We start from the raw sequence: 18,657 nt of genomic DNA on the forward strand, positions 1-18,657 counted from the left end.
CCTCTATCTGTCTCTCTGGTCTGTCTCTTAACACAGTTCATTTCTGAGATATTATTCTCCAAGGATCTGACCCTAATCAGTTTGAAGGAAATTAAATTAAACCTAAAGTATTGCACAACTCAACGGCACTACTTTATTGAAATGTGGGTTGTTTTAATCTACTCAAACGCACCTTTTTCTGGGTCACACAGAAGACCCAGTTCAGTATTTTAACACGTATTAGAACCATAAGTTCTAGGTCCATTTATATGGACACAGTCAGGTAGAAAATAGGAAAGAGGCAGATATATCCATTTTTAAAAAATAAACTAAATGGTTTCTCAATAATCATCGCTTGTGAAACGTTTAAAAAATATATATATGCTGATTACCTTTCAAATCAGCCCCCAAAAAAGGCAATCTATCAACTAGAAAAATATACACTTCCTGTAGCAGTTTAGCACACATCCATGCATTGTGTCTGCCTCCAGTTGACAAAGTACACTTCCTCCCCAGTTAGCTCACACACAGGCGTTCGAACACGCTAGATAGCTCATTAGCATAGGTGTCTGTCTCTGTCTTCCATCTGTCTTCAGTAAACAAGTGCTGTAACATGGGTTATATGGCCATGTGGGAACACTAACCCTATAAAAGGTGTGTAGTAATTTAACCTTTTAATATGAAGGATATCTTCCTTGTGTTTTCATGTTTTTTTTACGTTCAGAACTAGCATTGGGGGCTCTTGATAAAACACCCCTGGTCATAAGATCATTAAAAGGCACTAAAAGGTATGTTGAGTCTATGAACGGTGTGGGCTGGTATTCATCATGCTCCCTCAATGCACGCAAAATAACATGCATTGGTTGTCTTTTTATCACTTATCCAGGAAATCCTGTTAACGGTTTCGATTTAATATCTCTTATCCAGTCGATCTTAAAAAATGGTTTCGATTGACTATCACCTGTCGGGGTTGTGAAGAGGAAGGCACGTAAAACCAACGGTCTCTGCACTCCAGACATGTAGGGGGCGGTAAACCGCTCCGCTCTAGCGACGACGCGCGTCGGCTGGGATCCTCCCACAAGAAGAAGAGCAGCTCGCTAGTCATTTGCTGACCCGTGTTTGAGTGAGAGAGAGGAGCAGGAGGAAGACTGGCTCGCGTTAAGAGCTGACGAAGACGGACAGATAACAATACCGAATACTTGGTCATATCTATTCCCTCTCTGCTTTTGAGTTGCGCCGGTCGCTAAAAGTTCCCGTTTTGGAATCCGTCCAAAATGGGGTTCCGCAAAAAGACCAACAAGAACCCGCCGGTGTTGAGCCACGAGTTTATCATCCAGAACCATGCCGATATTGTTTCCTGTGTTGCTATGGTGTTCCTCCTCGGGTTGATGTTTGAGGTAGGTCTAGTCCACATGTTCGAGGGGTCTGGGGTGCAATAAGTACTAAGCTTTCCAAATAATGTGACTCGTAAAGCTACGATGTGTCAACTCCACTGGGGAGAGAAGATGCTGCTGCTGTTGAACCGTCACGTCAGCCTCTAGAAAGTGGACATGGTTGTTCAACTCCCCTATGCCTCTTCCTCTAGTGATGAATCCATAGTGTCTCTATTTTAGTGTCTCTATTGTCGTGTCTTTGAGTTGAAAAGGCGTGTAGTGGCCTACTGTTATTATAGCTGTACAACTGAGCACCATTTCCACATGGTTCCTTTTCTAGTCTAGGAGCCACTTGTAAAATTAGAATAATTTGGTATACCTCGCATTGCAATCTTTGTGGTACCAACTGGAACGCTATTCTGAGATTGTAACATTTAAGCGGCTAACGTTACAATGTTGCAGTTTCGCTGGATACAATATTGTGCAAGAAAGACAGTCCAGCGTGGATACTTTTACTAGTGTTCTGCCAGCAGCACAAATAACGACGTCACGTAGGTCTGGTAATGAGAGAACCTTCAAAATAAAAGCCCACCTTTGGCTAAAATTCAAAAGATGGACACTTTTTTTAAATGTTTTTATTGTGCCAACAAGAAAAGGCAATTGGTCATTTTTGAAAACAAATATAGTTTAAAAAAATGTTTTATCTGACTAATATTGAAAGGATATGTTGACTGGCAGTGAAATGAGAATATTGGCTTGTATAGAGACCTTTTCTAACTGTCTGGTGGAAAATACTGTAAATGTGTAGTTTGAGTACATAGAAGGCAGTGAAAACACAGCATTGCTTCAACAGAGGCTTCAAAACAGCGGTATGTGTGATCAAATCAAATTTATTTATAAAGCCATTCTTACATCGGCTGATATCTCAAAGTACTCAAAGTACAGAAACCCATCCTAAAACTCCAAACAGCAAGCAATGCAGGTGTAGCAGCACGGTGGCTAGGAAAAACTCCCTAGAAAGGCCAGAACCTAGGAAGAAGCCTAGAGAGGAACCAGGCTATGTGGGGTGGCCAGTCCTCTTCTGGCTGTGCCGGGTGGAGATTATAACAGAACTTGGCCAAGATGTTCAAATGTTCATAAATGACCAGCATGGTCAAATAATAATAATCACAGTAGTTGTCGAGGGTGCAACAGGTCAGCACCTCAGGAGTAAATGTCAGTTGGCTTTTCATAGCCGATTATTGAGAGTATCTCTACCGCTCCTGCTGTCTCTAGAATTGAAAACAGCAGGTCTGGGACAGGAAACTGCAGCAGCAGCAAGACCAGGTGGACTGGGGACAGCAAGGAGTCATCATGCCAGGTAGTCCTGAGGCATGGTACTATGTAGGGCTCAGGTCCTCCGAGAGAGAGAATTAGAGAGAGCATACTTAAATTCACACTGGAGAAATACTCCAGATATAACAGACTGACCCTAGCCCCCTGACACATAAACTACTGCAGCATAAATACTGGAGGCTGAGACAGGAGGGGTCAGGAGACACTGTGAGACACTGATACCCCCTGACAGAGCCAAACAGGCAGGATATAACCCCACCCACTTTGCCAAAGCACAGTCCCCACACCACTAGAGGGATATCTTCAACCACCAACTTACCATCCTGAGACAAGGCCGAGTATAGCCCACAAAGATCTCCGCCACGGCACAACCCAAGGGGGGGCGCCAACCCAGACAGGAAGACCACGTCAGCGACTCAACCCACTCAAGTGACACATCCCTCCTAGGGATGGCATGGAGGAGCACCAGTAAGCCAGTGACTCGGCCCCTGTAATAGGGTTAGAGGCAGAGAATCCCAGTGGAGAGAGAGGAACCGGCCAGGCAGAGACAGCAAGGGCGATTCGTTGCTCGAGAGCCTTTCCATTCACCTTCACACTCCTGGGCCAGACTACACGCAATCATTTGACCCACTGAAGAGATGAGTCTTCAATAAAGACTGAGTTGAGACCGAGTCTGCATGTCTCACATGGGTAGGCAGACCGTTCCATAAAAATGGAGGTCTATAGGAGAAAGCCCTGCCTCCAGCTGTTTGCTTAGAAATTCTAGGGACAATTAGGAGGTCTGCGTCTTGTGACCGTAGCGTACGTGTAGGTATGTCTGGCAGGACCAAATCGGAAAGATAGGTAGGAGCAAAACTATGTAATGCTTTTGTAGGTTAGCAGTAAAACCTTGAAAGCAGCCCTTGCCTTAACAGGAAGCCAGTGTAGGGAGGCTAGCACTGGAGTAATATGATATGGTTCTAGTCAGGATGATAACATGGTATGATAATGATAATATGATGATATGGTTCTAGTCAGGATGATAACATGGTATGATAATGATAATATGATAATATGGTTCTAGTCAGGATGATAACATGGTATGATAATGATAATATGATAATATGGTTCTAGTCAGGATGATAACTTGGTATGATAATGATAATATGATAATATGGTTCTAGTCAGGATGATAACATGGTATGATAATGATAATATGATAATATGGTTCTAGTCAGGATGATAACATGGTATGATAATGATAATATGGTTCTAGTCAGGATGATAACATGGTATGATAATATGATAATATGGTTCTAGTCAGGATGATAACATGGTATGATAATGATAATATGATGATATGGTTCTAGTCAGGATGATAACATGGTATGATAAAGATAATATGATAATATGGTTCTAGTCAGGATGATAACATGGTATGATAATGATAATATGATAATATGGTTCTAGTCAGGATGATAACATGGTATGATAATGATAATATGATAATATGGTTCTAGTCAGGATGATAACTTGGTATGATAATGATAATATGATAATATGGTTCTAGTCAGGATGATAACATGGTATGATAATGATAATATGATAATATGGTTCTAGTCAGGATGATAACATGGTATGATAATGATAATATGGTTCTAGTCAGGATGATAACATGGTATGATAATGATAATATGATAATATGGTTCTAGTCAGGATGATAACATGGTATGATAATGATAATATGATGATATGGTTCTAGTCAGGATGATAACATGGTATGATAATGATAATATGATAATATGGTTCTAGTCAGGATGATAACATGGTATGATAATGATAATATGATAATATGGTTCTAGTCAGGATGATAACATGGTATGATAATGATAATATGATAATATGGTTCTAGTCAGGATGATAACATGGTATGATAATGATAATATGATGATATGGTTCTAGTCAGGATGATAACATGGTATGATAATGATAATATGATAATATGGTTCTAGTCAGGATGATAACATGGTATGATAATGATAATATGATAATATGGTTCTAGTCAGGATGATAACTTGGTATGATAATGATAATATGATAATATGGTTCTAGTCAGGATGATAACATGGTATGATAATGATAATATGATAATATGGTTCTAGTCAGGATGATAACATGGTATGATAATGATAATATGGTTCTAGTCAGGATGATAACATGGTATGATAATATGATAATATGGTTCTAGTCAGGATGATAACATGGTATGATAATGATAATATGATGATATGGTTCTAGTCAGGATGATAACATGGTATGATAAAGATAATATGATAATATGGTTCTAGTCAGGATGATAACATGGTATGATAATGATAATATGATAATATGGTTCTAGTCAGGATGATAACATGGTATGATAATGATAATATGATAATATGGTTCTAGTCAGGATGATAACTTGGTATGATAATGATAATATGATAATATGGTTCTAGTCAGGATGATAACATGGTATGATAATGATAATATGATAATATGGTTCTAGTCAGGATGATAACATGGTATGATAATGATAATATGGTTCTAGTCAGGATGATAACATGGTATGATAATGATAATATGATAATATGGTTCTAGTCAGGATGATAACATGGTATGATAATGATAATATGATGATATGGTTCTAGTCAGGATGATAACATGGTATGATAATGATAATATGATAATATGGTTCTAGTCAGGATGATAACATGGTATGATAATGATAATATGATAATATGGTTCTAGTCAGGATGATAACATGGTATGATAATGATAATATGATAATATGGTTCTAGTCAGGATGATAACTTGGTATGATAATGATAATATGATAATATGGTTCTAGTCAGGATGATAACATGGTATGATAATGATAATATGATACTATGGTTCTAGTCAGGATGATAACATGGTATGATAATGATAATATGGTTCTAGTCAGGATGATAACATGGTATGATAATGATAATATGATAATATGGTTCTAGTCAGGATGATAACATGGTATGATAATGATAATATGATAATATGGTTCTAGTCAGGATGATAACATGGTATGATAATGATAATATGATAATATGGTTCTAGTCAGGATGATAACTTGGTATGATAATGATAATATGGTTCTAGTCAGGATGATAACATGGTATGATAATGATAATATGATAATATGGTTCTAGTCAGGATGATAACATGGTATGATAATGATAATATGATGATATGGTTCTAGTCAGGATGATAACATGGTATGATAATGATAATATGATGATATGGTTCTAGTCAGGATGATAACATGGTATGATATTGATAATATGATTTGGTTCTAGTCAGGATGATAACATGGTATGATAATGATAATATGATGATATGGTTCTAGTCAGGATGATAACATGGTATGATAATGATAATATGATGATATGGTTCTAGTCAGGATGATAACATGGTATGATATTGATAATATGCTGATATGGTTCTAGGCAGGATGATAACATGGTATGATAATGATAATATGATGATATGGTTCTAGTCAGGATGATAACATGGTATGATAATGATAATATGATAATATGGTTCTAGTCAGGATGATAACATGGTATGATAATGATAATATGATAATATGGTTCTAGTCAGGATGATAACTTGGTATGATAATGATAATATGATAATATGGTTCTAGTCAGGATGATAACATGGTATGATAATGATAATATGATAATATGGTTCTAGTCAGGATGATAACATGGTATGATAATGATAATATGGTTCTAGTCAGGATGATAACATGGTATGATAATGATGATATGATAATATGGTTCTAGTCAGGATGATAACATGGTATGATAATGATAATATGATAATATGGTTCTAGTCAGGATGATAACATGGTATGATAATATGATAATATGGTTCTAGTCAGGATGATAACTTGGTATGATAATGATAATATGGTTCTAGTCAGGATGATAACATGGTATGATAATGATAATATGATAATATGGTTCTAGTCAGGATGATAACATGGTATGATAATGATAATATGATGATATGGTTCTAGTCAGGATGATAACATGGTATGATAATGATAATATGATGATATGGTTCTAGTCAGGATGATAACATGGTATGATATTGATAATATGATTTGGTTCTAGTCAGGATGATAACATGGTATGATAATGATAATATGATGATATGGTTCTAGTCAGGATGATAACATGGTATGATAATGATAATATGATGCTATGGTTCTAGTCAGGATGATAACATGGTATGATAATGATAATATGGTTCTAGTCAGGATGATAACATGGTATGATAATGATAATATGATGATATGGTTCTAGTCAGGATGATAACAAGGTATGATAATGATAATATGATGATATGGTTCTAGTCAGGATGATAACATGGTATGATATTGATAATATGATTTGGTTCTAGTCAGGATGATAACATGGTATGATAATGATAATATGATGATATGGTTCTAGTCAGGATGATAACATGGTATGATAATGATAATATGATGATATGGTTCTAGTCAGGATGATAACATGGTATGATAATGATAATATGATGATATGGTTCTAGTCAGGATGATAACATGGTATGATAATGATAATATGATAATATGGTTCTAGTCAGGATGATAACATGGTATGATATTGATAATATGATTTGGTTCTAGTCAGGATGATAACATGGTATGATAATGATAATATGATGATATGGTTCTAGTCAGGATGATAACATGGTATGATAATGATAATATGATGATATGGTTCTAGTCAGGATGATAACATGGTATGATAATGATAATATGATGATATGGTTCTAGTCAGGATGATAACTTGGTATGATAATGATAATATGCTGATATGGTTCTAGTCAGGATGATAACATGGTATGATATTGATAATATGCTGATATGGTTCTAGTCAGGATGATAACATGGTATGATAATGATAATATGATGATATGGTTCTAGTCAGGATTCTATGAGCCGTGTTTAGCACTAACTGAAGTTATTTAGTGCTTTATCCGGGTAGCCTGAAAGTAGAGCATTGCAGTAGTCTAACCTAGAAGTAACAAAAGCATGGATACATTTTTCTGCATCAATTTTGGACAGAAAATGTCTGATTTTTGCAATGTTACGCAGATGGGGAAAAAAGCTGTCCTTGAAACAGTCTTGATATGTTCGTCAAAAGAGAGATCGGGGTCCAGAGTAACGCCGAGGTCCTTCACAGTTTTACACCTTGAGGAGATACAGACAAGATGTCCTCAACCGTTTTGGAGCCAAATAAACAAGTTAGGACCCAAACGACATAAGAACATTCCAATGGAAGAGCAGGGGTACTTAAGGAGTTTGCCAGTTTGTTCTCAGGAAACAAAAAGGTGGCATATTTTGAGGAAGAATTTGATAAAGACATATGTTCCCTGAGAACTAAAATGGAGCCCTGTTTTATACATGTATCCTGTACTTAATGAGGAGCTGTCTGCGGCAGAGGTTAACCTGTAGTGACGCCCAGCCCGTGAACGGGACCGTTATCATCATCTAACACCAAGAGGTTAAGGTGATTGATGCTGCGAAATAATGGGAAAGCGTGTGGCAATTATGAGCTGCCGAATGAAGTTTTAAAATCCCCTAAATTAATTGACCTCCTATATGATTTTCTTCAAATGTGTTTTTGAGTTCAGTATACTGCCATCCACTTGGTATGAGTCTATAGTGTATGAGTTCAGTATATTGCCATCCACTTGGTATGAGTCTATAGTGAATGAGTTCAGTATATTGCCATCCACTTGGTATGAGTCTATAGTGAATGAGTTCAGTATACTGCCATCCACTTGATATGAGTCTATAGTGTATGAGTACAGTATACTGCCATCCACTTGGTATGAGTCTATAGTGTATGAGTACAGTATACTGCCATCCACTTGGTATGAGTCTAGTGAGTTCCATTCCCAAATCTTCAAATAATGACTTTGGAGGGAGTTGAAAGTCCATGTTGCCCAGCAACAGCCCCAAAACATCACTGCTCTAGAGGAGATCTGCATGGAGGAATGGGCCAAAATACCAGCAACAGTGTGTGAAAACCTTGTGAAGACTTACAGAAAACGTTTGACCTCTGTCATTGCCAACAAAAGGGTATATAACAAAGTATTGAGATAAACTTTTGTTATTGACCAAATACTTATTTTCCACCATACTTTGCAAATAAATTAATTAAAAATCCTACAATGTGATTTTCTGGATTTTTTTCCTAATTTTGTCTGTCATAGTTGAAGTGTACCAATGATGAAAATTACAGGCCTCTCTCATCTTTTTAAGTGGGAGAACTTGCACAATTGGTGGCTGACTAAATACTTTTTTGCCCCACTGTATGTTTTTTTTAAATTTTACCTTTATTTAACTAGGCAAGTCAGTTAAGAACAAATTCATATTTTCAATGACGGCCTAGGAACAGTGGGTTAACTGGTCTAGGAACAGTGGGTTAACTGCCTTGTTCAGGTGTAGAATGACAGATTTGTACTTTGTCAGCTCGGGGATTCGATCTTGCAACCTTTCGGTTACTGGCCCAACGCTCTAACCACTAGGCTACGCTGCAAAACAACTGTTGCCATATGAAAATAAATGGGTGGAGGAGATGAATCATCAACCCAAATTGAGAACCTTTTGTTTGATTAAGGGTGAATTGGTGTGTGAGAGATATATTATGTATAACCTACCTAAAAGCAAGAGTTCGCCATGTGCACAGGTCAGGTCAGGGATATTGTCTCTGCGTATTGAAACAGGTCAGATCAGGGATATTGTCTCTGCATATTGAAACAGGTCAGGTCAGGGATATTGTCTCTGCGTATTGAAACAGGTCAGATCAGGGATATTGTCTCTGCATATTGAAACAGGTCAGATCAGGGATATTGTCTCTGCGTATTGAAACAGGTCAGATCAGGGATATTTCCTCTGCGTATTGAAACAGGTCAGATCAGGGATATTGGAGCAAATGGGTCTTCCAAATGGACAATGACCCCAAGCATACTTCCAAAGTTGTGGCAAAATGGCTTAAGGACAACAGAGTCAAGGTATCGGAGTGGCCATCACAAATCCCTGACCTCAATCCTATAGAACATTTGCGGGCAGAACTGAAAAAGCATGTGCGAGCAAGGAGGCCTACAAACCTGACTCAGTTACACCAACTCTGTCAGGAGGAAGGGGCCAAAATTCATCCAACTTATTGTGGGAAGCTTGTGGAAGGCTACCTGAAACGTTTGACTTTAAATTGTTGGGTCAATGCTACCAAATACTAATTGAGTGTATGTAAACTTCTGACCCACTGGGAATGTGATGAAATAAATAAAAGCTGAAATAAATCATTCTCTCTACTATTATTCTGACATTTCACATTCTTAAAATAAGGTGGTGATCCTAACTGACCGAAGATGGAATTTTTACTAGGATTGAATGTCAGGAATTGTGAAACTGAGTTTACATGTATTTGGCTAAGGTGTATGTAAACTTCAGACTTCAACTGTATGTACATTATTTTTACTGCTCTAGGGATTTAATTATTGTTTGGATAACCTTATTTACTATTACGTATTGATTTTTCTCCTTACATTTTTTTCACTCTTTATGTGATGCAGAGTACCCCGGATGAAGAGATGTGAATCATTGTTTGTTTATGTGTCAATTAATGCCAACTAGTGATTTGACACTAAAATAAAATGTCATTCATTCATAAAATGTCAAATTCAGTCAGTGCAAGAAAGCCATGTAAAAGACTAAATAGTTGAACCAAGTCATATTTCAGGTTTAAAAAAAAAAGTTCTCTACAAACAAATCTGTATCCCGTGTTCAGTCTATTAGCATATTACTATGGGGGGGGGGGGGGGGGGGGGTGTAGAACAAAGTGCTGCTGGATATGAACAACGCAGTCCCCCTCCAAAACTACACATATTTGCTTAGTAGAGACCCTACTGAGTACTTCTGCGCCCCACTTTAACTGAGACGGGAAGAAAGGTTCTCTCTCCACAAGTCAAAATACAGTCTATTACATTGCAGTGGGTGGAGTGTGGAGTCACCTACACGCTGTGTTAAACCTGTGTTAAACCTGGCACAAGAGACACATTTCAGTTTAGCAGTCTATTGAGTAATTCATATTCAACATATTTGTATTTTATTAAAATGATATTTATTTAAATACAGCCTAGACAATAGCTTTCAACATACCAGTATTTGTGGACTTTCAAAAATGTTGGTATGAAAACTCAAATTATCCTTTTTTTTTTTTTAAAAGGTGGTATCGATGCTGTGAAACAGTTGTACTGAACTAGTCTGCAAAAAAAATCAAAAAGTTTTCCAGATATTCCCAAAGTTTAGCATATCTTTGCAGGGGGACTCTTATTCTGAAGGGAGAAAAATCCTAGCTCGTCCTGTCAGCATAACATCCTGCTGCTAGGAGAACGCGGATGATTCTTCCTATGCGCAGATCAAGTGTTACGTGGCAATCACTGGGCGACTGTGAGCGCTGTCATCGTTTGTGGGTACCCCCCCCATTCATTCAAAAATCTAAAGTTCTATTCTGTAAAAGTCCCAATAATCGCAATTCATTTTACAAAGTGATCAGCTTACGTTTTAAAACAATTCGTGTTTTTTTTTTTTTATGTATTGTTGGTTCACACAGTATATTTTTTTTGCTTCATGTTTACTAGGGTGAACTCAGAAAAAAAGGGGAACTGGGACAGTTTAATATTTAATACAGTTTTTATTTCTTGGTCCAACAAGAGAGAACCAAACCTATTGTTACTAAGCCCATGCAGAGAAACCTCATGATGAATAACGCATCGATGTATTGATGTGACATAGAGGAGGACAGAGCAAGGTTCTAACGGGGAGCTCACCCTGCGACTCAGATCCGTGACGTAGCTTTGTTTACGGGTTTGTTGTTAACGTTATAAACCTGTCATAAATAACGCACTGGGTAGAATTGTGACGTAAATGTACATACGAAGTATTAGCGCATCAAAATAAACATTTTTAAAGTTTCCAAAATTATGTTTGTTTTGTAAATAGTTTTTGTCGTCCTGCTAAACCAACCATAGCTAGGAGAAGCTTATCGGTTTGTCCCATAGAGGAACGAGATCCAGTTTACAGTAGGGATCCCCTGTACTGGGGGTTAGGCGGGGCCCTACTGGGGGTTAGGCGGGTGGGGGTTAGGTGTGGCCGTACTGGGGGTTAGGCAGGGCTAATCCTGTGTTTTATGTCTAAACAATCCTCTCCCTTGGCCCCTCTGTGATCCAGGTCACCTCGAAGGTTGCAGTGCTGTTCATCACTGTCCAATACAACTTTACCATCTCTGCAAATGGTGAGTTTAACTTTTATATTGTTCCCCATATTAACTTTTAGCAATTTATATATTTTACATTTATTTCAAATTTTATTTTACTTGGTCAACTGTATGCTCCGATATGGAGGTTATATCGACTTCCTCTTTTGCTTTCATACATTTTTCATGACATTTTATTTTGAATGAATGACAAAGCAAAACATTTCCTCGTGACATCCTCGTTTCTTACCCACCTTTTTGTCAGTGTGTCTGGAACTACTTTGCCTGTTATCCTGTCAGTGTAGAAACTTAACTAGGCAGCCTATAACTAGAATCTACTTGTAGTTCTAGAATCAGAAGGATTCTCCTGTGGGGTTACAGAATAGAACTCTACTCTATTGGCCTTCCACTTCTAGAACACTTTTTCCACTTCTAGAACACTTTTTCCACTTCTAGAACACTCTTCCCCCCCCCCCCCCCCCCCCCCCCCCCCGTGATGCAACATTTAGTCTTCTTGATTTATAATGTTCTCCTGTTAGGTTGTCCTGGAAGAATTGGGGCTAGGGTTTACTACAGGCTACAGCATCACAGCCTCGTGTGTGTCCCAAATGGCACCCTATTCCTTATGTGGTGCCCTGCTTTTGACCAGGGCCTATTGGGTAGTGCGCTATATAGGGAAAAAGTTGAATGTTTTTCCACAAACTCCTCCTTGTAACACTCATTCTATAACAGTGGAGCTCCGAACTCATTTGTTCTAGCCATTCTACTTCCTGCTCTACTTAATCCTAAAAGTTCTACTTCCTGTACTACTTAAACCTAGCCGTTCTACTTCCTACTCTACTTTGCCTTTATTTGAAGTCATGTGCGAGGTGCTGATGGAATGTGTTTCGTGATGTCGGATTTTATTTGTAGAGCAGATATTCTTGGCAGGCCGCTTCCCAAATGGCACCCTATTCCTGACACGGTGCATTACTTTAGATCACAGCCCTATGGACCCTGGTCTAAAGTAGTGCACTATATAGGGAATAGGGTGCCATAGGGCCCTGGTCTAAAGTAGTGCACTATATAGGGAATAGGGTGCCATAGGGGCCCTGATCTAAAGTAGTGGACTATATAGGGAATAGGGTGCCATAGGGGCCCTGGTCTAAAGTAGTGCACTATATAGGGAATAGGGTGCCATAGGGGCCCTGGCCTAAAGTAATGCACTATATATAGGGAATAGGGTGCCATAGGGTTCTGGTCTAAAGTAGTGCACTATATAGGGAATAGGGTGCCATAGGGTTCTGGTCTAAAGTAGTGCACTACATAGGGAATAGGGTGCCATAGGGCTCTGGTCTAAAGTAGTGTACTATATAGGGAATAGGGTGTCATTTGGGACATATATTCAGTTTCCGGTGCTCATAAGCCCTCTGTCATTCATTAACAGGCTGGTGTTTTCAGCTAAATTACTTGAGTAGCAGGTCAGCCTGGTATTTCCTAGACAAGTTGTCCTTTTCGGCTTCACTAAACCTTTTCCTCACGTGATATATAGCATGTGGTATGTGGTTCTAAACCCTTCTTAAAGCATCCATGAAGGCCTTTGTAAACCTTAATAAATGCTACATGTATGTTTGTCTGAAGTGGGACCTTGGTGTGGTTATAGGGCCGGCTCCTACAGTGGGACCTTGGTGTGGTTATAGGGCCGGCTCCTACAGTGGGACCTTGGTGTGGTCTGGTGGTTATAGGGCCGGCTCCTACAGTGGGACCTTGGTGTAGTCTGGTGGTTATAAGGCCGGCTCCGACAGTGGGACCTTGGTGTGGTTATAGGGCCGGCTCCTACAGTGGGACCTTGGTGTGGTCTGGTGGTTATAGGGCCGGCTCCTACAGTGGGACCTTGGTGTGGTTATAGGGCCGCCTCCGACAGTGGGACCTTGGTGTGGTCTGGTGGTTATAGGGCCGGCTCCGACAGTGGGACCTTGGTGTGGTTATAGGGCCGGCTCCGACAGTGGGACCTTGGTGTGGTCTGGTGGTTATAGGGCCGGCTCCTACAGTGGGACCTTGGTGTGGTTATAGTGCCGGCTCCTACAGTGGGACCTTGGTGTGGTTATAGTGCCGGCTCCTACAGTGGGACCTTGGTGTGGTCTGGTGGTTATAGGGCCGGCTCCTACAGTGGGACCTTGGTGTGGTCTGGTGGTTATAGGGCCGGCTCCTACAGTGGGACCTTGGTGTGGTTATAGGGCCGGCTCCTACAGTGGGACCTTGGTGTGGTCTGGTGGTTATAGGGCCGGCTCCTACAGTGGGACCTTGGTGTGGTCTGGTGGTTATAGGGCCGGCTCCTACAGTGGGACCTTGGTGTGGTCTGGTGGTTATAGGGCCGGCTCCTACAGTGGGACCTTGGTGTGGTCTGGTGGTTATAGGGCCGGCTCCTACAGTGGGACCTTGGTGTGGTTATAGTGCCGGCTCCTACAGTGGGACCTTGGTGTGGTTATAGTGCCGGCTCCTACAGTGGGACCTTGGTGTGGTTATAGTGCCGGCTCCTACAGTGGGACCTTGGTGTGGTTATAGGGCCGGCTCCGACAGTGGGACCTTGGTGTGGTCTGGTGGTTATAGGGCCGGCTCCTACAGTGGGACCTTGGTGTGGTCTGGTGGTTATAGGGCCGGCTCCTACAGTGGGACCTTGGTGTGGTCTGGTGGTTATAGGGCCGGCTCCTACAGTGGGACCTTGGTGTGGTCTGGTGGTTATAGGGCCGGCTCCTACAGTGGGACCTTGGTGTGGTCTGGTGGTTATAGGGCCGGCTCCTACAGTGGGACCTTGGTGTGGTTATAGGGCCGGCTCCTACAGTGGGACCTTGGTGTGGTTATAGGGCCGGCTCCTACAGTGGGACCTTGGTGTGGTTATAGGGCCGGCTCCTACAGTGGGACCTTGGTGTGGTTATAGGGCCGGCTCCGACAGTGGGACCTTGGTGTGGTTATAGGGCCGGCTCCGACAGTGGGACCTTGGTGTGGTTATAGGGCCGGCTCCTACAGTGGGATCTTGGTGTGGTTATAGGGCCGGCTCCTACAGTGGGACCTTGGTGTGGTCTGGTGGTTATAGGGCCGGCTCCTACAGTGGGACCTTGGTGTGGTCTGGTGGTTATAGGGCCGGCTCCTACAGTGGGACCTTGGTGTGGTTATAGGGCCGGCTCCTACAGTGGGAACTTGGTGTGGTCTGGTGGTTATAGGGCCGGCTCCGACAGTGGGACCTTGGTGTGGTTATAGGGCCGGCTCCTACAGTGGGACCTTGGTGTGGTTATAGGGCCGGCTCCGACAGTGGGACCTTGGTGTGCTCTGGTGGTTATAGGGCCGGCTCCGACAGTGGGACCTTGGTGTGGTTATAGTGCCGGCTCCTACAGTGGGACCTTGGTGTGGTTATAGGGCCGGCTCCGACAGTGGGACCTTGGTGTGGTCTGGTGGTTATAGGGCCGGCTCCTACAGTGGGACCTTGGTGTAGTTATAGGGCCGGCTCCGACAGTGGGACCTTGGTGTGGTCTGGTGGTTATAGGGCCGGCTCCTACAGTGGGACCTTGGTGTGGTTATAGTGCCGGCTCCTACAGTGGGACCTTGGTGTGGTCTGGTGGTTATAGGGCCGGCTCCTACAGTGGGACCTTGGTGTGGTTATAGGGCCGGCTCCTACAGTGGGACCTTGGTGTGGTTATAGGGCCGGCTCCGACAGTGGGACCTTGGTGTGGTCTGGTGGTTATAGGGCCGGCTCCTACAGTGGGACCTTGGTGTGTTTATAGTGCCGGCTCCTACAGTGGGACCTTGATGTGGTTATAGGGCCGGCTCCGACAGTGGGACCTTGGTGTGGTCTGGTGGTTATAGGGCCGGCTCCTACAGTGGGACCTTGGTGTAGTTATAGGGCCGGCTCCGACAGTGGGACCTTGGTGTGGTCTGGTGGTTATAGGGCCGGCTCCTACAGTGGAACCTTGGTGTGGTTATAGGGCCGGCTCCGACAGTGGGACCTTGGTGTGGTCTGGTGGTTATAGTGCCGGCTCCTACAGTGGGACCTTGGTGTGGTCTGGTGGTTATAGGGCCGGCTCCGACAGTGGGACCTTGGTGTGGTTATAGGGCCGGCTCCTACAGTGGGACCTTGGTGTGGTCTGGTGGTTATAGGGCCGGCTCCTACAGTGGGATCTTGGTGTGGTTATAGTGCCGTCTCCTACAGTGGGACCTTGGTGTGGTCTGGTGGTTATAGGGCCGGCTCCGACAGTGGGACCTTGGTGTGGTCTGGTGGGTATAGGGCCGGCTCCTACAGTGGGACCTTGGTGTGGTTATAGGGCCGGCTCCGACAGTGGGACCTTGGTGTGGTCTGGTGGTTATAGGGCCGGCTCCTACAGTGGGACCTTGGTGTGGTTATAGGGCCGGCTCCGACAGTGGGACCTTGGTGTGGTCTGGTGGTTATAGTGCCGGCTCCTACAGTGGGACCTTGGTGTGGTTATAGTGCCGGCTCCTACAGTGGGACCTTGGTGTGGTCTGGTGGTTATAGGGCCGGCTCCTACAGTGGGACCTTGGTGTGGTCTGGTGGTTATAGGGCCGGCTCCGACAGTGGGACCTTGGTGTGGTTATAGGGCCGGCTCCGACAGTGGAACCTTGGTGTGGTTATAGTGCCAGCTCCTACAGTGGGACCTTGGTCTGGTGCTTATAGTGCCGGCTCCTACAGTGGGACCTTGGTCTGGTGGTTATAGTGCCGGCTCCGACAGTGGGACCTTGGTGTGGTTATAGGGCCGGTTCAATCTTGTCCAATACCGTTTGACATGTACTCTTATCGATTTATCTTTCCCCCTGTCTCCAATCTGTCCATTTCACATGCAAAATACTCCCATCAGATGGTCCAGCAGAGATAGTAGGGAATAAAGGGTTTATTAAGGTGAAATGCTTTGTGTGTCTCCCTTTCAGAAGGCCTATCAGAGGAGAGCGTGGTGAACCACTTCCACCACGGGCTGAAGGATCTGGCAACGATCTTCTTCTACATGCTGGTGGCCATCATCATCCACGCTATCATCCAGGAGTATGTACTGGACGTAAGGACACACACACACTCAGATACACACACACACACACTCATAGACACACACACACACACACACTCATATACACACACACACACACACACACACTCAGACACACACACACACTCAGACACACACACACACTCAGACACACACACACACACACACACACACACTCAGATTCACACACACACTCAGACACACACACACACACACACTCAGGCACACAGACACACACACACTCAGACACACACACACACACACACTCAGACACACACACTCAGACACACACACACACACACTCAGACACACACACACACACACACACACACACACTCAGACACACACACACACACACACACACACACTCAGACACACACACACTCAGACACATACACACACACACACCCACTCACTCAGACACACCCACTCACTCAGACACACACACACACTCAGACACACACACAGTGAAGAGGCGACTCTGGGATGCTGGCCTATTTTGCCCATCTTAGTATTTTATTTTTATTGGCCAGTCTGAGATATGGCTCTTTCTTTTCAACTCTGCCTAAAAGGCCAGCATCCCGGAGTCGCCTCTTCACTGTTGCAGTGTTTTGTGGGTAATATTTAATGAAGCTGCGAGTTGAGGACTTGTGAGGTGGCTGTTTCTCAAACTAGACCCTCTAATGTACTTGTCCTCTTGCTCAGTTGTGCACCGGGGCCTCCCACTCCTCTTTCTATTCTGGTTAGAGCCAGTTTGCGCTGTTCTGTGAAGGGAGTAGTACACAGTGTTGTACGGGATCTTCAGTTTCTTGGCAATTTCTCACATGGAATAGCCTTCATTTCTCAGAACAAGAACAGACTGACGAGTTTCAGAAGAAAGTTATTTGTTTCTGGACATTTTTAGCCTGTAAACAAACCCACAAATGCTGATGTTCCAGATACTCAACTAGTCTAAAGAAGACCAGTTGTATTGCTTCGTTAATCAGAACAACAGTTTTGAGCTGTGCTAACATAATTGCAAAAGCGTTTTCTAATGATCAGTTAGCCTTTTTAAAATGATAAACTTGATTTAGCTAACACACCGTGCCATTGGAACACAGGAGTGATGGTTGCTGATAATGGTACTGTTTTATTATTCTTCTAATAAAATTGGATAATAATGAATTACCTCTAACCTCTCTGTCTATACACCACCACCTCTAACCTCTCTCTGTCTATACACCACCACCTCTAACCTCTCTCTATCTATACACCACCACCTCTAACCTCTCTGTCTATACACCACCACCTCTAACCTCTCTGTCTATACACCACCACCTCTAACCTCTCTCTATCTATACACCACCACCTCTAACCTCTCTCTATCTATACACCACCACCTCTAACCTCTCTCTATCTATACACCACCACCTCTAACCTCTCTCTATCTATACACCACCACCTCTAACCTCTCTCTATCTATACACCACCACCTCTAACCTCTCTATCTATACACCACCACCTCTAACCTCTCTGTCTATACACCACCACCTCTAACCTCTCTGTCTATACACCACCACCTCTAACCTCTCTCTATCTATACACCACCACCTC

General features: G+C 42.4%; 1 protein-coding gene across 2 annotated transcripts in view; it reads left to right on the forward strand.

Moving 5' to 3' along the window:
* The first annotated feature begins 1,054 nt into the window (after nt 1-1,054).
* Nucleotides 1,055-18,657, forward strand: part of tram1 (translocation associated membrane protein 1) — a 44,696-nt gene continuing 27,093 nt past the window's right edge. Inside the window, exons 1-3 of one of the 2 annotated variants that reach the window (XM_036945675.2) lie at nt 1,055-1,376; nt 12,013-12,076; nt 16,952-17,076. In XM_036945675.2, the coding sequence (XP_036801570.2) occupies nt 1,254-1,376; nt 12,013-12,076; nt 16,952-17,076 (312 nt within the window). In that variant the 5' untranslated portion in view covers nt 1,055-1,253. The remainder of the gene's footprint in view (nt 1,377-12,012; nt 12,077-16,951; nt 17,077-18,657) is intronic. The other variant, XM_036945676.2, reaches the window with a different exon arrangement.

The sequence above is a fragment of the Oncorhynchus mykiss genome, chromosome 15 (assembly GCF_057628025.1).
Source record: "Oncorhynchus mykiss isolate SJ-2025 chromosome 15, ASM5762802v1, whole genome shotgun sequence".
Classification (NCBI taxonomy): Eukaryota; Metazoa; Chordata; class Actinopteri; order Salmoniformes; family Salmonidae; genus Oncorhynchus; species Oncorhynchus mykiss.